The 26,714-nt window shown below is 46.5% G+C and overlaps 3 protein-coding genes across 5 annotated transcripts; all 3 read left to right on the top strand.

The window, feature by feature from the left end:
* Positions 1–233: 233 nt before the first annotated feature.
* On the top strand, positions 234–3,072 carry LOC120692799 (zinc finger BED domain-containing protein RICESLEEPER 1-like). Its single transcript, XM_039976186.1, has 2 exons — positions 234–404; positions 501–3,072. The coding sequence occupies exon 2, from the start codon at positions 1,769–1,771 to the stop codon at positions 2,840–2,842; it is 1,074 nt and encodes a 357-aa protein (XP_039832120.1). The 5' UTR covers positions 234–404; positions 501–1,768; the 3' UTR covers positions 2,843–3,072.
* An 8,435-nt stretch (positions 3,073–11,507) lies between these two features.
* On the top strand, positions 11,508–24,563 carry LOC120693259 (lysine-specific demethylase JMJ25-like). 3 transcript variants are annotated; one of them, XM_039976668.1, is made up of 14 exons: positions 11,508–12,370; positions 12,468–12,613; positions 13,670–13,769; positions 13,872–14,004; positions 14,087–14,141; positions 14,241–14,997; positions 15,331–15,663; positions 15,819–15,917; positions 16,002–16,139; positions 16,225–16,297; positions 22,372–22,457; positions 23,270–23,389; positions 23,725–23,795; positions 24,160–24,563. In XM_039976668.1, exons 1-14 carry the CDS (start codon positions 11,969–11,971, stop codon positions 24,257–24,259), a joined length of 2,613 nt encoding a protein of 870 aa, XP_039832602.1. In that variant the 5' UTR covers positions 11,508–11,968; the 3' UTR covers positions 24,260–24,563. The 3 variants fall into 3 exon arrangements, with proteins under 3 accessions (XP_039832602.1, XP_039832603.1, XP_039832601.1); XM_039976667.1 differs by having other exon boundaries at positions 11,512–12,370; positions 15,819–16,139; XM_039976669.1 differs by lacking the exon at positions 23,725–23,795 and having other exon boundaries at positions 15,819–16,139.
* An 840-nt stretch (positions 24,564–25,403) lies between these two features.
* On the top strand, positions 25,404–26,226 carry LOC120692316 (zein-alpha PMS1-like). The gene has a single exon (XM_039975584.1). It carries the CDS (start codon positions 25,453–25,455, stop codon positions 26,146–26,148), a length of 696 nt encoding a protein of 231 aa, XP_039831518.1. The 5' UTR covers positions 25,404–25,452; the 3' UTR covers positions 26,149–26,226.
* The last annotated feature ends 488 nt before the right edge of the window (positions 26,227–26,714 follow it).

Genomic DNA, 26,714 nt, shown 5'->3' with positions numbered 1-26,714 from the left:
CAAGTCTAACTGCACCACCTCCAGCACCAAGTTCTGTTAACTGGGATCACGACTTAGATGACTTCATGCCCCCCAAACCATGGCCTCCAAGAGATGATGTTCCTCCCCCTGTGCGTGACTACCTAGATGTTCCTCCGTCCCCGACTCCGGTGACCTCGATCAGCCTGCCACTGCCACTGGCCCGCCGCTCCCCATCTCACACTCAGTCGTCTAATCCCCTCCCTTCTCCCTCCCTTCTCCCCCCCTCTCCCTCCCTCCCTCTCCTCTCATTCTCGCTGTGACTATGTGAGTTCGTCTCCCCGTTCGTCCCTCCTTCGCCGCTCGCCGTCCTTGCTAACCCGTGTGTCGCTGTGATTCCTCTGGGTGGGCATCGTCTTCTCCGGCACCGGGCTTCGGTTGCGCAGGTATAAACCCTAACCCTAATCCTCGTAAACCTGAGTTCTAGCTTGATCTGTCCCCGATTTGTTCTGTTCCTCCTCCTCATTCATTTCCTTGTGCAGGTCGGTAGCCGATGCGTCGTCCTCTAGCTGTGGCTTTGGGCGAGCAAGGCGGCCGTGCGCACCGTTGAGGAACGGGGCTGGAGAGCCCTCCGCGGTCGAGGGTGCCATGGCCAAAGACGATGTCGTCTATCCGATCACCGGCGACGACGACCTGATCGCGGCAGGGCTGCCCCCGAGGACGACGGCGACACCTGTGAGGGTGCTACTGCGTTGCTGGGTATCAATGTCGGTAGCGACTCTGCTCCGATCGATCTGGACGGCGGTGGTGGTGAAGGGGCGACAAGGACACGGACCACGGTCGGCTCCAACTGCAACAACACATATGTAGTTGATACCTCATCTGTTGGTAAGCGTAAATGTGCTGTCTTGGCTGATTTTGATGAGATCTATGAGAATGTGAATGGTAAAAAGGTTTGCACTAAAGCTATCTGTAAAATCTGTAAGCATACATTGAGTCCTAGATCTAATGCTCGCACTGGCCACTTGTTTAGGCATCAAAAATCTTGTAGGCAAAAGGCTGATCGAGCTGCTAGGGTTCGGTCTAGGCTTGCTTTTAATCATGATGGTTTTATGCATAACTGGGACTATAAACCTGTTGTTGCTAGATTTGAGTTGTGTCGGTTGATTGCTAGGCTTGATCTGCCGTTAGGTATAGGTGAGACACAGGCCTGGGAAGAGTACATTGTTCGTGCTCATAACCCTAGGTTTGTTAAGGTATCTAGACAGACCACCACTAGAGATCTTGCTAAGCTTTGTACTGAATGCCGTGATCTGCTTAAGAATTATGTGTTGTCTGCTGCTACCTCTATTGCTTTGACTTCAGACATTTGGTCTAGTAATGCCAAGGAGGACTACATATATGTTGTTGCTCACTATGTGAATGCTGATTGGGAGTTACAGAAAAAGGTTATTGGTCTTAGGTTGATTGAGGTGTCACATTTTGGTGAAAATATTGCTTCAAGAATTGCTGCTGTGGTTGAGGAGTATGGTCTGATTGACAAGATTTTCTCTGTTACTCTAGATAATGCTTCTTCTAATGCTAGGGCTATAAACACTTTGACACCTATGTTTGCTGGTTACTTGAGTCTTGATCCTACACCTGTGCCTGATAATCCTGGTAACCATAACTATAGTCTCGTACATCAACATTGTGCTTGTCATGTCATTAATCTGATTGTAAAATCTGGTTTAAAAAGATTGAAACCTTATACAGAAGATTTTTCAGAACTGCAATTAATTTCTTGAATTCCTCTAATCAAAGAATTGCTATGTTCAAGAACTATTGTATTACTCTAGGTGTTAGACCTAGAAAGTTTGGCTTGGATATGGATGTTAGATGGAATGCTACATACCTTATGCTTAAACACTTGGTTCCATATCAGGATGTGTTTACTGTGTTCATTAATTCCAATTATGGCTTACAATTGTTGTCTGCAAACCACTGGTATGTTGCTGGAAAGATATTGGAGGTCCTTGAATTATTTTATGACTCTACTGTTGTTCTTTCTTGTATTTACTATCCAACAAGTCCATTAATTCTGCATCATATTTTAGAGATTGCTTCTCATTTGCATGCATGTGAAAGTGATCAGAATCTAAGAGCTATTGTATATCCTATGAAGCTTAAATTCCTTAAATACTGGCAAGATATACCTCTGTTATATTCATATGCATTCATTCTTGATCCTAGAGCTAAGATGAGAGATTTCTTTAATGTTCTGCAATTACTTGCTGAGTACACTGGTTCTGAGTACAATTCATATTATGCTGAGGTGAGAACTGAAATATATAAACTATTTAACAAATATGAGAACAAGTTTGGTGCAGCTAGGTATCAAAGGACTGCACAACCATCAAACCATACAAGTAAGAAAAAACAGGCATGGGGAAGAATCTTTGGAGGTAGTGGAACAGGTGTTGTTGGTCCTTTCCCTTCCTCTGACCCCACTTCATCTTTATCTGCTTCTGCTTTTGCTGTTTGTGAGCTCTCAATTTATTTGGACAGTGACAATGTCACTGATTATGATGATGACTTTGACATACTTCTCTGGTGGCGTGACCACAAACTAACCTATCCAATTCTTTCTATAATGGCTAGAGATATTATGACAGTTCCTATTTCTACTGTCTCTTCAGAATCTTGTTTCAGTTTGACAGGCAGGATAATTGAAGAGCAGCGACGATGCTTGTTGCCTGAAATCGTGGAGATGCTGACCTCCATAAAGGATTGGGAGCTAGGAGAAAGAAGGGAACAACACTCTGTGCACAACCAAGATTTGGAAGACTCGTTCAGAAATTTGTATCTTGATGAAGAGGAATCTGGGGCTGCTGATGGTACTTAGTATTAGTGAGAGACTGAGAGAGTGAAGAGAGTGATTTGTATTTGCCATATGTGAGAATTTTGAACAATGGTTTGTAACGTAACTTGTAAGACTTTATTTAGAGCTGCCTGCACTCTTTTTTCCTTTCTAGGGTTTCTCACATTGGTGAGTTTTACCTAGAAAGGTTTTTAATGAGGCAGCATTGCACATACAGCTCATCTATCTTAATTCTGTTGTCTCCGTATTTTTTATTTTGTTGGATTTGGAGTTTGCCTATATTCTTGTCTCTTGAGTTCTTGACTTGGTCAGTTTTTCCTTGAGTTTTGACTTGTGAATGAATTGATTGTATCTATCAATCTGTGCAACTTTTTGTAAATGAAAGTATGAAATTCGTAAAGTGTTAGATGAGAGGATTCTTTTATGGTGCTGCAAGGTTACTGGGTTGTAGGCTAGCATGACCTGTAAATTTAGTCGTGCTTTGTGGGCTCGGGTCAGTATGGCATGAAAAACGCCCCGTAGTGTCGTGCCTGGGCTGAAGTGCCTGTGGGCTGAAGAGGCATGACCTAGGAGACATGATGTGCCGTGCCGGCCCGGCCTGCTTCGGGCCATGCGTGATGCGTAGCTTGTGCTCGTGCCGAGCTGGCTTGAACGATGGCCCATCAATTGGAGTGACTCATGAGCGAGGTCGCGGGTAGTCCAGGTAGGCCTTGGACTACCTGCTGATTTGGCCCAAAAAAAGTTTAGCGATTTGTCTTACCGGATCAGAGTCCCAGCTCAGAGCAACTCCAAAAGCTTCTATAAATCTATCTAGATAGATAAAAATGAAAGAAAACAGCAAAAAACGGTATCCAACAGTCTCTCCATCAATCTCGCTAATCTATTCTATTCGCTATCCTCGGCCTCCCGTGCGCTATTTTTGCCGGGCAGGTTCGTTCGCCATCCACGGTCTTCCGCACGTGGTCCCACGCCCTGCGGCCTCCCGTGCGTGCTTTCTCCTCCCGCCGCCCTGCCGCCGAACACCGTCGCTGCAGCACCGCCTCCGCCGAGCGCCACCTTGCTGTCGTCTAACGCGCACGCCGAGCGCTGCGCTGGTTGGCCGCGGCGAGGTCACTTTTCACCCACCTCTCTGTTTTCCGGCAGCCGCTGCCGCTCGCCGGAATTCGTGAGCTCCAGTCCACCTCGGTTCAATTCCTTCCATCGTGAGCAGCTCCTCTAGCCCCTCAACTGATTTCCAGCCCTGGCGGGGCCTTTCCTCCGCCGGAGAGGCAGTGGTGTGCAGCGACGCTGTCTCCATTGCCGCCGGTGAGGAGCTTCGCGGTGAATCATTATCTCTAGCGATTTTCGAGCAGCACCAGTCATCGTTCAGGCCCTAGTTGGTTTCTGTGATGCTCATTGTGTGTCTGTTCTTGATGGGAAACGCGCAGGATAGGCATCATGTGTCACCGCCGTCGCTGTATGAGGCCACATATCGCTGCCCCATTCCAGTCGATCCACGGCGAGCAGGGCGTGACAAACCCTGGCGGACGCCGACGTGAGACGGGAGGCCAGGCGGCGGCGGGAGCCCGGCCGGTGGCGGCAGCAGCTCGCCTTGTCAGTACCCTGCAACTAGGGTACCCACTCCTACTGTGCCAAGACTGGCGTAGATATCCGTAACTGGGTCCGACTCCATCTCACCGGACCAACGGTCCCGGACCCGCTTCCCGCTCGGGGATGGGTCCGGTGTCACCACGTGCCCCAGAGGTGGAAATGCTCAGCACCTATGGCCGCGGACCCGGACCCCCGCAGGTGGGTCCGGGACTTCCACGTGCCCATCCGGATCCCCGCGAGCCCTCGGCTCAGCACTCCGCTCGGGAGGGGTCCGGAGCCGCCACGTGTCCCACAGACGTGGGCGCGGGCGCTAGCCTTCCGATGGGAGCATGCCCGCCATGTGTCCCACAGACACGCGCGTGGGCACAAGCCTTCCGCTGGAAGCTCCCTCACCCACCCGCATTAAGTGCGAGTGGTTGAGGCGTGCTCTGCTGCCGTTGGGCACGGGGCAGCTTTTGTCAGTCCACACTATGGATCGCGAGTTACCGAGGTGGGCTCGAATGACCGCACAGCGGGTCGCGAGTTACCGAGGCAAACAGTAAAGTCTCGGGCGCTGCTCGCGCCTGTCCACCACAATAAGTGGAGGCGACAGCTCGCCTCTACATCATGACGCCTACGCCGCAGTCTACGTTGCTGGCACAACAGTCTACGCCGCAACCTACGCTACTGGAATCACGCCGACGAGACAAGGCAAGCCCGGAGGAGCTCTACGACAGGCGTAGCGTCATAATAGTGCTAGGCGTTATGTTGTTTAAATACATCCATGTTGGGCCCACCTGTCGGGGTCCCAACGGCTATGTACGTGCCTCCCTTTGACTATGAAAGGGGAGCACACGCTAGTCTCAGGACAAGTGGACTCAGACTCTCTCCCTCACACTCACAGCTCACCAGCTAGAACTACTCTCGAGCAATCTCTTGTGAGCACAAGCAATACAACACACATTGAACGTAGGGTATTACGCTCCGGCGGCCCGAACCACTATAAACCCTCGCGTGTTCTTGTGTTCTTGCATCTAGATCAGGCTAATCTTCTGGTTGCCCCCGAGTTCTTACATCCTCAGGGTTAGGTGGGTGCACTACGCCACCCGGCTGGGTTTTACCACCCAACACGCCTCGTCAGCGACGGGCGGCGGCGTAGCCTTGGTCCGGCCCCACCTACAGAGAGCTGGAGAGAGGAGAGAGGAGAGTTGCATATAAAAAGTGTAATTTGGCTAGTCTGTCAGAGAGAAGCACAATATAGAGATATAATATTAGTTAAATGGTTAGCTAAAATAAAATTTAGCTAATGTGATTAGAAGAAGCTTTTGGAGATGCTTTCAATCCGCACACTCTCGGCGTTGTCTTCCATCTCTGCATAGCGCAATCTGCACTCGGCGTCTGAGCATCTCCACCCAAGCCGTCGCCACCCGTATCTCCTCTCGTGGTCTCCTCGGCTCCTGTTTCCCGGCTTGACAGCACGGCTCCCGCTGTCATCCCCGGAGACAGCCCACCCATCAACCCAGGATCTCTAATCCAACCCAACCCCGAAACTCCTGAACCCCAACCGGCGGCGAGCGCTGTTTTTTTATTTTTATATTTTTTATTTCCGTTTTTTTACAATAATATATTTTCGATTTGGAAATTTACAGAAATATACCCCGCCCGCCCCGCTGCCGGGCGGCCGGGACCTGGCCGCCCGGCTGCCGGGCGGCAGGGACTTAAACGCAAAAAAAAGAAGAAAAAAAATTGCAGACAGGTCCCTGGGGCCGGTCGCCCGGCAACGGGCCGGCCGGCCCCCCCCCCCCCCCCCCCCCCCGGCCGCCCGGCAGCTGGGCGGGCGGCCCCCCAGCCCTATATAAGGTGTTGGCCCCCCTCACCCCCATTTGGCTTACTAAAAATCCAGAAAAAAAGAAAAGAGAGGGAGGGAGGGAGAGGGGTGAGGGATAGGCAAAGCGGCGAAGCCCTGTCGGATTTTCAAGGCGGCGACTTTCGGTAACTAAAATTTTCTACATTTTATAAATAGATTATGTTGTAATTTTTTTTGAAACAGTAGATTACCAATCAGTTCAATTATTGTTAGGAGTGATTAGTGGTACATTTAGATGCAGTTACTTATAGTTATTAACGTTGATATAGTACATTTAGTGTTAGATTTAGTATTAGAAAATACTAGAAAATTGTTAGAGAAGTATTAGAAAATAAAAAAATGCAAGATAATATTAGAAAATTGTAGAAAATTATAGAAAATGTTAGAAATTTTTTAGAAAATGTTAGAAAATAGTTTAGCAATCAGTTAAATTATTATTAGGAGTCATTAGTGATACATTTAGGTGTAGTTACTGATAATGATTAGCATTGATATAGTATATTAGCAATCTAATTACTCACTTGTGATTGCCAGGGCTCAACACCATGGCATCCTCAGGATCCACGTACATTCCATGGAATAAGGTGACGGAAACAGTCCCCCAAGGAGTCCAGGTGCATATGTGTTTTTTCGGATCCTTGTGCAAACTAATGAAATCAAGGGTTTTGGGGGACGACTTTGTCAAGAGATTCTTAATGTGCGAGAATTATGAGTACGACCCGCCCAAGCATTACGACAAGGACCGAGCAAAGGTACTACAAAACACTATCAGAGTTTGTCACTTTTTGATCTAGTAATGACTTCTAACATGATTTGGGGAAAGACTCCACCGCCTCTATGTGATTTCGTGCAGTGGTTAGACACCGAGCAATCTCAGTAGGATAAGGACCACGTGGAGCGTCAAGCAAGGTGGGCTGCACAAAGGTGACAACGAATGCTGCATGAAGAACAGATGGAGGAGAAGCGCAATAAAAACCAGGAAGACATTCAGAAGAGGATTGCAGAAGTGGAACGTCAGAAGGCAGAGGAACGTGAAGCTAACAGGGAGAGGAAGCGAGAGAGGGCCCGCCGTGCTAAGGAAGCAGGGTCTGAAGCTATTAGGAAGGGAAAATATCCCCGGTGCACTCAGTAAAGCACCACCATGTAATCCCAGCATTTTACATTTCCTAAGGCATGTTAGGTTTACTCACAACACGAGGTTATCGTGTTGCACATGCCATAGTTTTCATTGTTCAAGTATCTAGTAGTACAAACACCTTAGGGCTCTGCTTTGTAATCGTAGCATTGTTTACAAAACTGTATTGCAAACCGAAAATTTATGATTCGTAACTACCCTTCTATTTTCAGTACAATTTCCAGTTTTTCCAATGAGATATGAATTTTGAGTTACCACTCTCTTCTGTGTTCTTGGATTGTTCTTCCAACCATCATATATATATAATCAGGGAGCGTACAGTGGAAACTCTATTAAATGCTTGAACACTTCTCATCTTGTAAAAGAGGAGTCTTTGATTTTTCTTTTCATAATTCGTCAAGGAGAGTTGAAAAATACAGAACAACTCAAATAAAACAAAACACATAACAATTCAAATAAAGCAAAACACAGAACAATTCAAATAAAGCAAAACACAGAACAATTCAAACACAGAACAATACCTTCGTAATATTACATGCTACAATCTGGTGCAAATACATATCCATACATAACGAAATGTAATTATCACATACAGGTCGGAATACATATCCATACATCTGGTTCAAACACATATACACACATAACGAAATCTAGACGCGACGGGCTCCAAACTCCGGAGGCAATCCATCGGTGGGATTTCCAGAAGGTCCAACTTCAGCACCAGCATTATCTTCTTGCATTTTAGGGCACTTCTTGTAAGTGTGACCATCTGCTCCACACAGGTTGCATCTTTTTTTCTTCTTTCCTGCCTCAGACTCATCCATTCCGTTACGGATACGAAGTGTCTGCCGTCGACCTACCCCTCTCCTAGCATCTGGATTGGGAATATACATTGGAGAGATATTTGGTGTAGTGAATGATCCCAGACTGCCTATGCCATATATCTCATGGCCCCAAGTGTGCACAGCGGTTTCTTTTCTGTAATATTGTGAAACAAAAACCCCAGGATCCAACCCAGATTCTGAACATGCCGCAATGACATGGGAGCATGGTAAGTGAAGAAGCTGTGGCTTCTTGCATCTGCAAAAAACCTTGCCTTCTTGCATTATCAAGCAATCCTGAATGACCCTTTGTATGCGGACACCCTGCCCTGTCCTGTCCTTGCATGAAACCTCAAACCTTTGATCCTTTGTGCCCATAGAGACCACTCTGTGATATTGAGCCTTTTCAATCTTTTCTTTCATGTAGTTAGTGACCCTATTACAAAAAGTCACACCTGGATCATTAAGTAAGACAACAGCTGCCTGGTACCGCTCTCTGAAGTACCTTGTGCATCCGTATATGATGAATTCAACTATGCCAACAAGAGGAAATCCACGAACATGACGCATTACCATATTGTAACACTCTGCGTGGTTGGTTGTCTCGATCCCATATCGACGACCACCAGTGTCGTATAGAATTGATCACTTCTCCTTAGGTGCATCCTTAATCCACTGTGTGAAAGGTCCGCCGCCGGAACGTCTCCGGCTGGAGGTTGAGGTTTGTTCCTTTAGCAGCTCAGCGCACATGTTATCTAGTACCTGCCACAATGCATCAAACTTCCGCTGCTGATTCTGAGTGCACAATCTCTTGAACAAATTCATAAGTTCCTTATTCTTGGAGCACTCAAAAAAATTTGCACCCATATGCCTTATGCACCACCTACTCACAACATCTGGCCATAGAGGAGGCTTTTCTCGACTTCCTTCATGTAGTTGCCTTATTACTGCTAGAAGACCAGCATGTCTGTCACTGATGAGGCAAACATCAGGCGTTACAGCAACAACGTGAATCTTCACACGTTCAAGGAACCAGTACCAGCTCTCTGTGTTCTCATTCTCAACAAAAGCAAAGGCGATGGGAACCACCTGCTTGTTGCAATCAACTCCAATTGCTGTCAGTATTGTCCCCTTATATCTTTCTGTCAAGAATGTGCCGTCAATACATAGAACAGGAAGACAATACATGAATGCCCTCACACATGCACCAAGGCAGAAGAAAGCACGAAGCAGAAACCCAGGTCCCCCATCTAAACTCGGTACAATGTAGGTATCAGCCGCGCTTCCAGGATTTCTCTGCACAATTGCTGACAGCATGTGAGACAAGTTATCATATGATGCCTCATATGTGCCAAATCTCATCTCAAACACTTTTTGTTTTGCCCGCCAAGCCTTTGCATAGCTGATTTTGTATTGAAAACGGTCGTCGATGTCCCTAATTATCAATTTTGGCTCATAATCAATTTTGTCCAGAATCACCCCATACATCTTCTTGGCAACAAAAGTGGATGTGATATTACAGTGAGTTTGAGCAACAGCAGTTAATCTACATGTATGTGGTGTAACAATTGAACACTCCCAGTGTGTCTTGTACTTGCCCTTGTAGGCATGTACTCGCCATGTACAATCGCCATTGACACACTTCACCTCATATTCTTTGTTGCTAGACTTGACATCTCTGAATTCCTTCCTCAACGATATAGCCCAAAGTTTCACAGCATCTTTCACAGCTTCAATGCTAGGATACTTTGCCCCCTGCACGACCTCATTCTCTCTGTATTCGTACTCATTACTCCTAATATCATGTATCACTGGATTTCCAAAACCATTGCCTCTCCATTCACCTAGCAACGGGTAGTCCTCATCGTCTGATGAGTCCCCACATTCTTCCATTATTCGAGCCTCTTGGTCTTCATTCTGTACAGCTTTCACAATTCCAGGTATCCGCTCACCCTCATCAGCTAAACCTTGCGGCTCAGGTTGAATGACATGCACGTTCTGATCTTCTTTTTCTCCTACCTGATCAGCTATACCTTGCGGCTCAGGTTCTGTGACATGCATGTTCTGATCTTCATTTTCTTGTTTCACTGCTTGGTTCATATGAGATGATGTACTTGTTGATCCTTCACCGAAATGGCCTGCCTTCTGGTGAATCTGAATTAGCATTGCAAGAGGCCACCCACGGTCAAGAGATGTTTGCATGTAAGTCCGCCATTCTTCGGTGTTTGCTATAAGCATCAACTCCCAGAAATCCCCTTCAGTTCCCCAATTTGTCACAGTCTGAACGGTTAGGAAATGAGTCTTTGGATTCACATTGAATATCTCGTGAAGCCATTTGCGTATGGAACCAAAACTCCTCTCTAAGGGTTTATCTATTCCGCAGTCTCTTCGTTCAAAAACTGATAGATCTACTCCATACGCATCATGAGAAATATATCCGTCACCATAATGAATTTGAAAACGAAGCTTGCTCGACATATCTGGACACAGAATCATGATATTAAATTGATTGCTAATCTACTGTTTCAACAAAAATAATTACAACAAAAATAATTGCTCGACATATCTGGACATACAATCATGTTATTTGTAAAGCGTAGAAGAATTTTGGTTACCTGCAGTCGCCGGGTCGAAAATCCGGCAGGGCTTCGCCTCCCTCCCTCCCTCTCTCTTTTTCCTTTGTTTCCGGAATTGTAGTGATGCAAATGAGGGGTGGAGGGACCAGCCAACCCTTATATAGGGGTGGTAGAGCCAGCCGCCCAGCTGCCGGGCGGCCAGGGGGGCTGGCCGCCCCGCTGCCGGGCGACCGGTTCCAGGGACATGTCTGCAATTTTTCTTCTTATTTTTTTTGCGTTTAAGTCACTGCCCCCCGGCAGCCGGGCGGCGAGGTCCCGGCCGCCCGGCAGCCGGACGGCCGGGGTATATTTCTGTAAATTTTCAAATCGAAAATATATTTTTATAAAAAATGGAAATAAAAAATATAAAAATAAAAAAACCGCGCGGCGAGCAGCTGCGGCGCAAGCTAAGGGGAAGAATCTTACCTGGGCCGATTCCATCTAATGGGCTGAAATTAACAGTACTAGCTCTTCAAGCCATGGATCACATTTTCGTAGGACCAGCGATGCATAGCATAGCTCCTGGGAGTTAGGACCCTCTCCCCCGCGGCCCCCCCGCCTCCCTCTCGCTGCCGCCTGCCGGCAACCCTGGGCAGATCCCCAAATCACCCCTCCGCGCTCGGCTCAACCAGCTGCCATCTCCGTGGTCAGACCGGTAACTCCTTGATGCTAGCTTTCTCCTCTCCCTCGCTCACGCCCCCTCTCCTCCCCCCCTTCTGTGTTGCAGCTGCAGGCCGCCTTTGCAGCGCTCGCCCACGCAGGCAGAGGCAGGCACCACCCGCTTCCAAAATAGTCGGCAACCAGCCTAGTGCTGAGCTAGCTAGCATCGCGCACCACACCGCCACAAGCACCCACGCACTGCAGCAGGACTGCAGGAGGAGAGAGAAGAGAGAAAGAGAGGGGGAACTGGGGAAGGAAGGATGGATGGAGACTTGCAGCGCAGCCCACCCCCGCACCCGCGTCCGCGCCGCACGCAGGGCTCCCTCCCCAAATTACAGACGACCCCGCAGGAGCAAGCCCAACCACCACTTAAACCCGACCACCACCACCGCCACCGTTACGCTTTAGCCTCCCCGTCCAAACCCTAGATCCCCTTCGCCGCGGTGGTGGCGCCCGCGGTGACCCGGCGGGGCGGCGGAGGGGATGGCGGCCGTGCCGGAGGACCTCCGCTGCAAGCGCTCCGACGGCAAGCAGTGGCGCTGCGGCGCGCCCTCCGTGCCCGGCAAGACCGTCTGCGAGAAGCACTACGTCCAGGCCAAGAGGCGCTCCGCCTCCTCCGCGCTCCGCGCAACGCTCCGCTCATCCGCCTCCGCCGCCGGCGGTGTGCCCGCCACGCCCTTCCGCTCCGCCGCCGCCACGGCCCGCCTCCACGACGGGGCCCGCCCCGGCCAGCCGCCGATGGCGGTCGCGAGGCCCGTCTACGCCAGGGTCGCCGGAGAGAGGGTGTACGTGGCGGAGCCCGTGCCGGCGCCGGCGCTGGCGTGGAGGGGCCCGGCGTACGACGGCCTGCCCCTGGGCAATGCTGCTGGCGCGCGCTCCGCGGCGGTGAGTTTGGCTGCTGCCTCGTGCTACGTTCCTCCCTGCGCTCAATTGGGTTCGCGGTGCTGCTGGGCTCGTGTTGATTGGGCGCCGGTGATTACAGGAGCTGGTCGGGAGAGGCCCGGCGTGGTCGACGGACGCAGGCCTGGCAGGGACGACGAATTGCCACCAGTGTCGCAAGACTGGGGCCGTCCTTTGGTGCTCCAGCTGCGACAGGAGAGGCTACTGTGCCGGCTGCATCTCGAGATGGTATGTGGTGCCATAGTCTGTCAATAATCAGTCACAGACTAGAGCTAATAGTGCATTAGTGCATAGAATGTGCCTCAGGCTTTGTGGTTGTCCATTTTATGCTATTGTTAGGTGATTGCAGCAGTGTCCACCTAGACGTGCACCAGATCTCTATGACCATACTGAAGGAGATACTGCAATAATTACTGCTGCGTCGTTGTGTTGCATTTCTGCCTGCCAAACCACCTACAAAAATCAAAAGAACTTGTGCATGAAACTTGCAGAAAACATGAGCTGTCTCAGGCACTTGCGAATGGAACTTCAGAAAACATGAACTATCTATACAACATGCATCCTCCAAAAAATGCAAGGATATTTAACTACTCCCTGTCTTATTCGTTTCAGTAGCATAGCCTCTGGGTTGGCCTCTTAAAGGCAAAATTTGGCGTCAGTTCATTCCAAATCGTCAGATGCGAAAGCAACAGCACACAACTTCAGGTGCAACAGTCATCATCTTTTCATAAAATAGTACAACTTCTGGGTCATAGAAGAATTAGTTGTATGTTGTTTGGATGGAACCAGGATGATCCTGATTTTTTTTTAACTTGAGTTGAAGATGGTCTTGTGGTGCAAAAGTGCAAGGCTTTTCTATGGTTCCTTGTCTATATTTTGAGTTTTTACCAATAGTGTCTTAGTACATTTTGACTGTTTAGAATATATATTGATCAAAAGGGCGGCCTGGTGCAAGTGGTAGTGCTTGCCGCCTGTGAACCGAGAGGTCACAGGTTCGAGCGGTGGCCTCTACACATTGCACGATGTGTGGGAAAGACCTCCCGCTAATAACCTCCCCCAGACCCCGCACAGTGCGGGAGCCTACGGCATTGGGTACGTCCTTTTAGAATATATATTGATCATGTGAAGATACGACTAAATCTGTGGGTGAAAAAAATATATTTTGACAATACTTTAAATATAGCGCAATACAAACCAGTGGTCCTAGACTCCTAGTATACTGTGGAGATTCCTGTCCTCCACACCTTTTATCGGCTGTACTAAGGTAACACAAATGTAATTCAGGTACTCTGATATTCCGATAGATGATGTTCGAAAGGTTTGTCCTGCATGCCGTGGCATTTGTAATTGCAGAGTTTGCTTACACGGAGACAACTTAATAAAGGTACATAGCCTCTAATAGTTTTTCTTCCATTCATTACCATATATTTGATTTATGCTTTATTAACTTGTCCTAAATGTAACAATTTTTTTTAATACTTTAAAGGCCAGGGTGCAAGAAATACCAGTTGTTGATAAGTTGAGATATCTTCATTGCCTTTTGTCCTATGTTCTTCCAGTACTAAAGGAGATTTATTCTGACCAATGCTTTGAAATAGGTGTTGAAACAAGATCTTCTGGTACTCCAGTTTCCCTTCCATCTTCTCTGGTTATGTTCTTTTCTGAATCTTAGCATTCCTCTGACACTACTATTTGTGATAGGACCAAAGACAGATATCCTCAGAGCAAAGATAAATTTTGATGAACAAATGTGCTGGTATGGCTTTGTGTTGTTTTGTCATTGGTTCAACTTTTAATTCCAAGTTCCAACTATATATTATAATGTAATGGTGCCTTGAAACTTTTCCTTTTGCAGTGATTTATGCAAAGTGCCAGTTTTTGATTATCACTGCCACTGCCCAAAGTGTCTGTATGATTTATGCCTTGATTGCTGTCGAGACATACGGCGTTCTCGGGCCACTGTTGCAAGAGAACATACTGAAGGTCATGTTGAAAGTAAAAGTAGAGATTCTTTTAGTAGAAGAGCAAGACTGGAACCATCTGTAGAAAGTGTAAATGACGAGTCTTGCTCTCAGCCAATGGATCTAAATAATATTGACATTAGATCTTTATTCCCTACATGGAGAGTCAGCAATGATGGCAGCCTCACTTGTGGGCCTCATGAAGCTGGTGGATGTGGTTCCTCAAAGCTGGTGCTAAGGCGAATATTCAAAATTAATTGGATCGCTAAACTTGTAAAAAGTTCTGAAGAAATGGTCAATGGTTGCAAAGTATATGATCTGCAGGATGGATGTTTTTCTTACAGTGATGGCAGACAGTTAGCGTTAATTGGTCAGCAAGACCTTGGTCTCTCAAAATGCTCGAACAGTGATGATATTAGCAGGAATTGTGTGTACTCTCCTGTATTGGAGGACTTAAAACATGAAGGCATCATGCAGTTTCGTAAGCATTGGATAAAGGCAGAGCCTATTGTCATCAGAAAAGCATTTGAGCCTTCCCTGTCATCAATCTGGGACCCTTTAAGTATTTGGAGAGGTATCCAGGAGATAATGGATGAAGAAATGGATGAAAATGTAATAGTCAAAGCTGTGGACTGCTCAAACCAATCTGAGGTAAGAAAGAAGTGCTACTTGCTGTTTTGTCTTTCTGAACAAAAAGTTGTCTGTCAGAAATTGTTGTGACTTCTGCTGTGAGGTTCCAAAGTACTGTTCTGTTAGTTACACTGCTCTTACTGGTCTGTTTTAGCTTAGCATTAAAAAAGTTACCTGACCATATCATACCAGATTTGCAAATCCCTGGTGACCATCCTCTACCCATACCTCAAGTGGGATTTTGGAGAAGTGGAAAAATTGTGGAAGTAGAGAATCAGAAAGTAGCTAGAAAAAAATTGTTGGTACCACTATCCTAAAAAAAAATATATATCCTGCTTTGTTACTCCTGTTCAGGTGGATATCGAGCTCAAACAGTTTATCAAAGGTTATTCAGATGGCAACAAGGGGGGTGATGGCCGCTTGTTGATGCTGAAATTGAAAGAGTGGCCCCAGCCCAGTGTCTTAGAGGAGTTTCTGTTGTGCCAGAGACCAGAATTTATTGTCAACTTTCCTCTTGTTGATTTTATTCATCCTAGATGTGGTCTCCTAAATCTTGCTGCCAAGTTACCCCACGATGATGCATTACAGCCTGAAGTAGGGATGAAACTGCTAATTGCATATGGAAGTCGTCAAGAACTTGGTAAAGGTGATCCAGTGATGAATCTAACGATTAACATGGTTGATGTGGTAAGTTTGGTCTTACTCAGTTTTCACTTCAAAGTTCTAGTCATTATTAGATGTGAGCCTTTGCTTTTCATATGTTGACTTGCTGAATAACTTGAATATTCTAACTGCCAAAAGTTTAAACTTAGATGGCTAATGCTACTGGTCTCGTTTTGTAGGTTCACATGTTAATGCATGCAGCTGAAGTACATGACCAATGTCCCAAGAGGCCACCATCTAATGGAGCTGAAAGGATTGCGAATGGAACTAGTACGCATGTAAATGATCACACTCCTGTTCCAGATTTGGATCTGATTGTGGGGGAGCGAAAGTACAAACATGCAATTTCACATTGTGAGCAGGCAGAAGCTAACAATTTAGAAGGATCACATGCTGGTGCTGTTTGGGATGTATTCCGCAGGCAGGATCTTCCAAAACTTAATGAATATTTGGCTGCTCACCAGGAAGAATTTGAAGCTAACTGTCAAGCTGTGCCCTCCGTAATGACTCCTTTCTTCTGCATCAAATTGTTCTCTAATATATTCTCAAATGTGTTTCATGATAATACCTACGTTTCCAATGCAGCTTAAATATCCTATTTACGATCAAAATGTGTACCTCAACAATCATCATAAGAAGACATTGAAGGATCAATATGGTAGGTACCAAGTACAATTAGAGAACATACTAGTTTTCACTTCCAAAAGGTTGATGCATAGTGTATTAGTTGTGGACTTGCTGACTGCTATTGCACAATAGCATTTTATTTCATGTAGTCACTTCATTGTCATCTCTAACTTAGCATAAATGATTATTTGCAAACTTCAGCAAACAGATGATAAAAATTTGACAATTATCCACTCCAAACTTTCACAAATTGCCACCGTAAACTTCAGCTTCAACTATGTGCCACTAAAAATACGGACCGTTTCGCTTCCATGCCATTTTGGCAATTGAAATGGTTGAGTTTCTTTTACATTGTCACGCCATGTAAAGAGACCCTTATACCATGCTGTCTGAATTAAACACCTGGATTGGCCTCTACCTCCCTTTCTCAACCAATGCACCATCCCTGAGGCTGCATCTGCTGTCGTCCAGCAGCTCTGACTGGTCAAAGAGAGCTGCCATTATCTCCTTTTCCATTTGCCCAGTAAATCCTGCTCATCCATTTCGCACTTTCATCTCCCACCGCCTAGTCGCAGGAGCCAAACGTGCTGCTGACGTTGATTCATCGTCTCCAGCGAGCCATGGTCCAATTCGTCCCATACGTGATTCCCTTGTGACCCAAAGCATCTCCCTTGATATTTCGTCCTCCCAGAAGAACTGTGCCAGGGTCTTCATCTTCCCTGATGCTGTGATCCATGCACCACAGTTGCCATGGTCATCGTGCTGCTCAAGAAATCACAGGGGTGCATATGTTGGTTTTGTAAAAGAAACTCAAAACCATTTAGATTGGCATGGAATGTAAGTGGCTTATGTTTTAGTGGCAAATTGTTGGAGCCAAAGCTTACAGTGGCAAGTTGTTTAAGCCCACAGTTTGAAGCGGCTTATTTTCAAATTTCTCACACGAAGACAGCAGCCAAATATCTGTGTGCTAGATAGACTTGCTTCTTAGGAGGATCAACAAGACATTTTGATTTGCATGCTACATGATTTCTTAGCTGTGTGCTTCTATTGTGGGCGTGGGCTACGTCCATCAAGTGGTGCACCAGATGCATGGCTGCACTTGCACCAAGCTAGGACTGATACCTAGATGCTTTTAATAAAGGGAAATTTGTGTGTAGGACACTGCCAAAGAGTGAATTTGTACAGAACACACTACCAACATCGATTTTGTTCCTCGCACACCGCGAAAGAGTGGCTTGGTGTGCAGCACACCGCACCGAATAAAGTAAACATTTTTAGCTCAGATGAAGGGCAAAAAGACCATATTGCCCCTAGTCAGACCCACTCGTCATCTTCCCCTCTCCTCCCTGCAAGGCCGGACGGCGCCACACCCCTTGGCCGCTCACCGGCTGCACCCTTGTGCCCGCCGCCGGCCCTGCGCGTGCAGCCACCGTCGGTCCCGTTGACTCCCGCGCCGGTGCTGAAGACGAGCCGAGCGCAACAGAGTTGTAGACGAGGGCGGCGCTGCCACTTCCCCCGCTCGCGCATCCGCCGCCCCCCGCGCCGTGCGGAGCCCGCGACCGCGTCGCCCCAGTGTGCGCGTGCGGCGGTCACCGACGACCGCGTTGCCCCCGTCGTGCGCGCGTCTGCTCCCCCGACCGCCTGGTGGAGGCCGAGGCAGGCCCGCCGCCGTCGGCCTGCTCCGGCTTGCGGCGGTACGCGGTGACCGGCAGCGCGGCGAGCGCGGACGCGTCGAGCCCATGGCGGGCGCTCCTGCCCAAGGAGCCGAAGGAGCGGTGGACGCCCGCGGACAAGCTGCCCTGGCCGTGCGCCACGAACTGGTAGAGGAGACGGAGGAGGAAGACGACGACGGAGCAGGTCGGGGGCACGGTGGTGCGGGCTCTGCGCAACGGCAGCGCAGTTGCCACCTCGCGGACGCGCGCGGGGGGCGGCGGCTGTGCTTCAATATCGCCTCCAGGTCCTGCTACCGGCATAGATCAAGGACCTTGGTCCTCGAAGACCAGGCGGATGCCGTCGCGGCTGTCGACGGCGACGTGCATGCACGACCGGAACAGGACGCTCTCCACGACACGGTGCACGTCCTCCTGCACCTCCCGCATGGTGAGCGCGGCATTGGGGCGGCACGCACGCAGCTCTGCCGCCGCAGCGGCCTCCAGCTCGGGCCGCTCCAAGGGCTCCCCGGAGGGCACGACGCGGACTAGCGGCGAGGGGCCACGGCGGGGCGCGGCCCGGTGGCGGAGCGAGGCCATGGTGGGGGCGGCGAGGGGCCGTGGCGGGGTGCGGGTCGGCGGCGGCGTTGGGCGGAGGCGGTGCAGACCGGCGGCGAGGGGCCATGGCGAGGCGCGGGCTGGTGGCGGCGCGGACGACATCGATGGCCACGGCGGGATGCGAGGAGGCGGTGGCGCAGGGCCTAGGCGGAGGCGGCTTGGACCGGCGGCGAGGGGCCGCGGCGAGGCGCGGGCCGGCGGTGTCGAGGCCGTAGAGGTGCAATAGCGATAGAAGTGAGGAAGAGGATGTCAAGTGGGCTCCAATAAAGGGCAAAATGGCCCTTTTACCTAACCTCTCAGCTGCAAATAATTAGTTTATTCCATGCAGTGTGTTGTAGACCAAGTTGCACTTTGGTGATGTGGTGGAGACAAAATCGGCTTTGATGGTGTGTTCTGCACAAAACTGCATTTTGATGGGGTGCTGTGGACAAATTTCCTTTTAATAAAGCATGCAGCGGCTAGCCCCATCAAGTGGCACACCAGTCGCATGGCTGCACTAAGCTAGATCAGGTAGCTACATATGCTTTTGATGTAGCATGCAGCTGTCATGGTTGTGGGCTAGGCCCATCAAGTTGTGGACCAAGCGCCAAGCTAGGTTCGGTACTATAGGGCTTGTTTGGTAGAGCTCCATCTGATTCTGATTCTCTATTGGAGCTGTTTCGCTGAGGGAAGTGATTCTCTTTGATTCTCTAGCATAAACTCTTAAAATCAGGATGGAGAATCACTTCACAGAATCAGGAGAAGCTACATTTTTCAGCTCCCAGTCTCGTAGTTCATTTCACAGAATCACTTTACAGAATTAGCAGAGAATCACTACTCTGGAAAACCGTTTGGCAGAGCTTCTGCTGGATTCAGCAGAGAATCAGCTCTGGGAGCTATGCCAAACGCACCCTAAGAATAGATCCTTAGCAATTAGTTTACTTCGATCTCTTAGTTAGATTCAAATAATTCTCTGTTAGATATCATATCTAGTAGTTAGTCCAATTTGTTAGGAACTGCTCTGCAAAACTTCATCTGCAAGCTTACGACCGATGAAGGGATGGTGATCACAAAGCATGAGGAGAAGGAGCAGAACATTTTTAACTTCTATAGCAGCCTGCTGGGGGAATGCCTAGACCGAGAGGCTACGGTTAACCTAGAAGAATTAAATCTACCAAGAATTGATCTTGCTGATTTGGAGGTTCCCTTCACTGAAGAGGAAGTGTGGAAAACAATTCAATCTTTGCCTACAGACAAAGCTCCCGGCCCCGATGGATTCACAGGGAAGTTTTACAAGACTTGTTGGCCGATTATTAAACCTGAGATCATGGCGGCAGTATCAGCTGTATGGAGTAGGAAGCTGTGCAATTTCGAGTTGCTTAACTCTGCTTACATTACTCTCCTCCCAAAAAAGGAAGATGCTGCAAGCATCAGAGATTTCAGACCAATCAGTTTGGTCCATTCTTTCGCAAAGCTCATCACAAAATTCCTTGCAAATAGGCTTGCTGGTCGACTGGACCAATTGGTTTGACCAAATCAGAGTGCTTTTATTAAAGGTCGGTTTATTCTTGACAATTTCATGTTAGTTCAGCATACAACTAAATTTCTGCACCAGCAAAAACAAGCTCGCTTTCTACTAAAGCTCGACATCACCAAGGCTTTTGACACTGTGTCCTGGCCCTTCTTACTGGAAGTATTACAGAATTTGGGTTTCGGTCCTATTTGGCGGGATATTATTAGTGGGCTTTTGGCTACTTCCTCCGCACAGGTGCTGCTGAATGGATCCCCAGGGGAAAAGATTGTGCAGCGGCGGGGTCTCAGACAAGGTGACCCTTTGTCTCCGATGCTTTTCATTCTTGTCATGGATGTCCTGTGCTACCTATAGTGAAAAAGGCTTCTGAGGAGGGACTCCTAGAACCTTTAGCCAGAAGAAATCTACAAAACCGTATCTCCCTATATGCGGATGATGTATTTATCTTTCTTCAGCCTTTATCTAGTGATATCAGGGCCATTTTGGACATCTTGCAGCTGTTTGGAGAAGCGTCAGGACTGAAAACAAATGTGCAGAAGAGTACTGTTGTACCCATACACTGCTTGGAGGAACACAGAACTTTATTGCAGACTCATCTTCCTTGTCAGATTTCAGAGTTCCCGTGCAAGTATCTTGGAGTACCACTCTCACCACATAAGCTCACCAAGGCCCAGGCTCAGCCCATCATAGAGAAAATTGCAGACAGACTACCTAGTTGGAAGGCTGACCTGCTCACAAAAGCTGGAAGAAGTGTCCTGGTGCAGTATGTGCTCACTTCCATGTTAATTTATCTTGTGTTGGCCCTGGATCTCCCAATTGGGACACTGCAGGCCGTTGACAAAATTAGAAGGGGCTTTTTGTGGAAAGGCAGGAAAGATACGAGAGGTGGTCACTGTTTAATTGCTTGGCCCAAAGTTACTCGACCACCTGAACTGGGAGGATTAGGAATCTCGGATCTACAGAGGTTGGGTTGGGCCCTACGACTGAGGTGGTTGTGGCTACAAAAAACTGAGCCTGAAAAACCATGGGCCTTCTTTCCTATCAATTCTTCGCCACAAGTTAAAGCCTTCTTTGCAGCTGCTATCATTTCAGAAGTGGGCAATGGCAAGAATACTTGCTTTTGGACTGACAGATGGCTTGGGGATCAAAGTTTGCAAAAGTCCTTTCCGAATCTATTTAGAGCAGTGGCTGCTAGAGCAAGGAAAAGAAAGGTGTTTCAAGCTCTCAATAATAGAACATGGGTTTCAGACATAAGAGGTGCACTCACAGTACAGGTCCTAATTGAATACATTAATCTATGGGAGTTGCTTTCAAATGTTGAGTTGCAGCCAGATGTTGAAGATACTCATATTTGGACATTCTCCACTACTGGACAGTACACCACAAAATCTGCATATGAAGCTCTTTTCATTGGAGCTATTCAGTTTGGTCCTTGGGAGAGAATATGGCGAAGTTGGGCCCCTAGCAAGTGCAAGTTCTTCTTGTGGACAGCTGCACACAAAAGATGCTGGACAGCAGACCGTTTGGCAAGAAAAGGGTTACAACATCCTGCTGCCTGCCCACTTTGTGACCAAGCTCAGGAAACAATTGACCATCTTTTAGTCTCTTGTGTATTTGCTCGCCAGCTGTGGTTCTCCATTCTGCTGAAATTTTGCCTACAAGTGCTGGCTCCAAACCTTGAGGATGAAAACTTTGAGGAATGGTGGGCGAATGCAAGTGGCAGGGTGTCTGGTCAGGTCCTTAATGGATTAAACTCCATCATAATTCTGGGAGCCTGGAACTTATGGAATCATCGCAATCAATGCGTGTTTGATGGTGCTTCTCCTAGTATATCTAATATCATCTCGACCACCCTTGAAGATCTGCAGCAGTGGTCCTTGGCTGTGGCTAGAGGAATATCCTTTCTCCTCGCCTTGGTGCCTAGAGACAGTTAGATAGTGTTGTTTTGGTCCAGTCCCGGTCTAGTTTGTTTTTATTAAGACAAATCAGTATACTTGTTGTAATTAGGGGAGTTACAGCCCCTTTTCTGCTGTAACTTTTTTGGGGGGATACCCACTCCCTTTTCTTCTTAATATAATGATGCGCAGATCTCCTGCGCGTTCGAGAAAAAAATTATGAACCATTAAAGAGTATTGATCTTCCCACTTCCCTTCTCTATCCCTGCCCTTTGGTGCTGCTGTCAGGCTCTGGCATGGTTGTGCTGCATGGATGCAGGGCCGCTAGTCAATGAATGAGAGTCTAAAGCTGCTAATCTATCTTAGAAGTGAACTTTGGAATTAAGATCCATCATATCATATTTTTGTAACTTCCATTTGGATGTGCTTACAGGAATTGAACCTTGCACATTCCACCAACATATTGGCGAGGCTGTATTCATTCCAGCTGGCTGTCCTTTCCAAGTGAAAAACCTCCAGGTGATGCATCTTAGCTTCACATCCTTTCTCGTGCTCAAAGTCTCCCCCTGTTATTTTCATGAGAAGTGATTATTCGAAATAATCAACATTAAACACATCTAATAGTAGGGATAAAATTGCCTTCATAGGCAAATATTTTGGCATTAGAACGGAATGAAACTGCAGGACTTTAATGTCGTGGCAGATTTCTTGTTTGAATTTAAGCAATTAATCTAGTGATTTGCATGAGTGAACATACTAGAGGGCTTCATAAAAAAACACTAGTAGCAGTGGTGCTTTGAAATAGAGCAAAAGAGTTATTGCACATCATCATGTGTTGAAACTGTATTTTCACAGTAAAACTTGCTTCTAGTTGATGCAGTGAATCATGCGATTGGGGTGCAAATGGGTGACCCTTAGGTGCACCTCCAACCCTCTTTAGTTCAAATATTTGTACTACTTTTTCAAAATAGGATTCCACTTTGGAGAAGTTGTACAAATATTTGAACTAAGGGTTGGTGGTGCACCTAAGGGTCGCCCATTTGCACCTCTATCATGCGAGCTGATTTTGCACAGATTGAATTTGACTTGCTCACTGTTATTTGTTGTGTTACTTGAACTCAAGGTTTAGCTGCTCTGATGAATTTTGTTCCCTATTTTATTTGGACGGCTACACTGAATGTGGCTGTTACACGTGGTTTGCTGAAGTGATATTCTTACATGCTTCTGTTTTTGTTTGAAGGAGTCAAATACTTCTGTGATTTTTTGAACTAGCTAAATACTTTATTTGTGGATATAATTTACATTATTTTCTGTTCTATTGACACGATCAGTCCACCGTTCAACTGGCTCTCAATTTTTTGTCTCCGGAGAGTTTGCCAGAGTCAGTCCGGATGGCCCAAGAGATCCGTTGCCTGCCGAATGGTCATTTTGCAAAACTGAAGATGCTTGAGGTAAGTTGTGATCTGCCAAACCACTATGATGACCTTCATGGATTCACAACTTATGGGGTTCTTTGGTATGAGAAATCACCTTATGTAGAATGGAGTCATCCCATGAAATTTGTGGGATGACCCATTGAACCTGTTCCTCATTATTATTAAGCTAACCATGTGCTTGTGAGGGATGAGGTGGTTAACTGGTGATGGACCGAACCATTTCATTCCCTAAACCAAACAAAAATTTGAGTGAGAAGATGATGGACCATCCCCATTTCTCAAACCAAACACCCCCTTAATAATGCTAATCACCAACAGCGAAAATGAAACCTTTTTCATTAATGATACAGGTAAAAAAGATATCCTTATATGCAGCAAGTTCAGCTGTCAGAGAAATTCAGAGAATAACTCTGGATCCCAAGTAAGTGCACTGATGCCTGTTCTTATACTGCCCACATCATATGTTTGTGAAGTGTTCCTTACCATATATAAGGTGTATTTTGACTAGATAAATGTCAAACTTTAGAAGCTTCATCGGTAATTAATTGAATTATATGCATGCTTAGTGTTAAAAATCACACGAAAGATATATAATCAAAGTAATTTTAAGATAGTATTGATTTTTGTAGCAAGTGAGAATATATTTCAAGAGAAATTAAAGGCCAAAATCTATTTTGAAAGATTTTTCCACTATCAAAATACACCTTACATTGATGGATGAAGGGAGTAAAGACTTTAGGTAGTCTATGCGGTATCTAATCAGTATCATGGGTAAATTTTCTCAGGTTCAATCTTGATGCTAGTTTCGAGGATCAAAATCTGACTAGGGTGGTTTCAGAAAACTTGGCAAGAGTGAATAAACAAAGGAAGGTATCTTGCACTTGAGGTTCTGGAGACCTTCGAGAAATTGTGACGTGGCATTCAGGATGGAAGCCGATGCGGAAGAAGATATAGGGATTGACTGATTGTACATGAAGTATATTGTGACATGAAAGGAACACATTCTGATTCGTATTGGATAGCATATTTATCTTACCTGTATATTGCGGATTAGGACTAACGGCAGAGCTCATGTAGACAATATAAAAAGCATTAGACAGCTGATTACCTAACCGAATTCTATCTTGTGAAATTGTTAGTACAATAACAGCTGTTGGTAATTTCATGGGAACTGATGGTTTTATCGACATTCTTAATCGCTTAAATTTTACTTGAACAATGCCAAAGATTGGCTATCATGTTACTAACAGAAATGAACTTAAAATCAAGATGTTCTTTTTTCTTTATGGCACCATTCTGTTGATCTCGTCAATACATAAAAAATTTAGGTCCGTGTAGGTACTCAGCAATTCAATCTTATGCGACGAGGGTCCTGTCCACCGCGAGCAATTTTCGGGTCGGTGGTTGCTGCCAGTTCGGAAGAGATGCCTACTGTCAGTGATGCTGATTCACCGATTTATAAATACGTGAACATCGATCAGTACAAAACTCATCTACAACCACTCTACACTGAACCTATGCGCTCTTGAGCTTCCCGCCATCGTCGGCGGCCCAAACATACATTTGACTTGCCAAATATACACTAGACCATGAAGCAAACAAAAAGGAAAAAAATATGCAACATTGATTGCCGTGACATGTGGAACACATGCTAAGTAGTAGACAAATCTGGTTGAAAAGATTATGGATCCATGTCACCATATCGCAACACTACAAACTCATTTCCACAAAGTAGAAACCATTTTGACGCTGCATGCGTGAAGTTAAAGTTAGCATACCTCCATCGTTCATATATCAAGAAAAGACAATAAAAGAAGGCATGACTACCAAGTATATAGCTTTATCATGCCAATACATAATATACTTCCAATAAGAGTCATCAAACATATTAGTCAACTCGAAGCCATGTCATCTATACTTATCTAGACACTCGACACTTTTGTTAACCAAATGCCAAAACCTTGCTTGAGGAACATGATTCTATATTCTATAAATAGACCCTCTAATCATATGTTCATAACCCATATCGAGAGTTAATATCCTAGACATTTAGAAGCATTAGACAACTCTTTGCAAAGATGGCAGCTAAGGTTTTTGCCTTTTTTTTTGCTCTCCTTGCTCTCTCGGCGACCGCTGCTACAGCGTACATTTCACCAGTGACCGCTGCAGCAGCAACTATTATTCCGCTATACTCCCCGCAGGCTACTGCTATAGCAGCCACACACCCGTGCATGCAGTACTATGCACAACTCCAGGCGTTGGCATCAGGTATCTTAGCCCCATCCGCCGTGCTCATTCAACAACCACTTGCCATCGTTCAGCAGCAATGCCAAGCACATCTTGCAGTACAGAGCATAATTGCTCTTCGTCACCAACAACAAATGTTGGTGAACCCCGCTGCTACCCTGCTGCAAAACATGTTCAACCAACTGGCTGTAGCGCACCCCATCACCGTTTCCGCCTACTGGCAACAACAACAATTACTGCCAAACGTGTTTAACCAAGTGGCTATGACGAGCCCAGTAACCTACTGGCAGCAGCAACAACTGCTGTCAAACGTGTTCAACCAAGTGGCTTTGGTGAACCCCATCACTGCTGCCTACTGGCAACAACCACAATTGCTGTCAAATGTGTTCAACCAAGTGGCTATAGCAAGTCCTGTCACCAACTGGCAGCAGCAACAACAATTGTTGTCAAACGTGTTCAGCCAAGTGGCTTTGGCGAACCCTGCTGCCTACTTGCAACAACCCTTCATCAATGGTGCTATCTTCTAGATGATGTATGAGGTTGTACTCCAATAATAAAGTTCACATACCAATACTCTGTGTTTTCATAAATGAAAAGCAAAGATGACTTACTGGCATCCAATTCTATATTTCTATATGTTTAGAGTTGTGTGAGTTAAAGTTAAGAATCTAAAACTGCATATCATTAGGTAAATGTCATGAGATATATTGCAATACAAAAACACTTTTATAGAACTGCAAGCATTGGCAAAGTGATTCACATGTGTAAATAAGAATTCATCACAGAGATAACAATCCATGTATCAAGAAAATACACATAAGGCACTTTTACTAGTTTAAGGTGCAAATTATCTGCCAACTGTATATCCAGTAAAACATGCTATATCACTGGAAAATACTTATTAATATATTAGTTTTGAACTCCGATCAGTACTGGATTCACAACCATTATTTTCTTCAGTACCGGTTGCATGACCTAATATTAAAGTAACTTTAATACCGTGCAAGGGGGAAAAATCTAAAAAATATTTCAATCCAGGGAAGAGACCATACACACTATCAATGCGTAGATGTCAGAATTGACTAGATGACAC

This window comes from Panicum virgatum, chromosome 9N (assembly GCF_016808335.1).
Source record: "Panicum virgatum strain AP13 chromosome 9N, P.virgatum_v5, whole genome shotgun sequence".
Classification (NCBI taxonomy): Eukaryota; Viridiplantae; Streptophyta; class Magnoliopsida; order Poales; family Poaceae; genus Panicum; species Panicum virgatum.
This window is presented reverse-complemented; position numbering and strand designations above follow the sequence as displayed.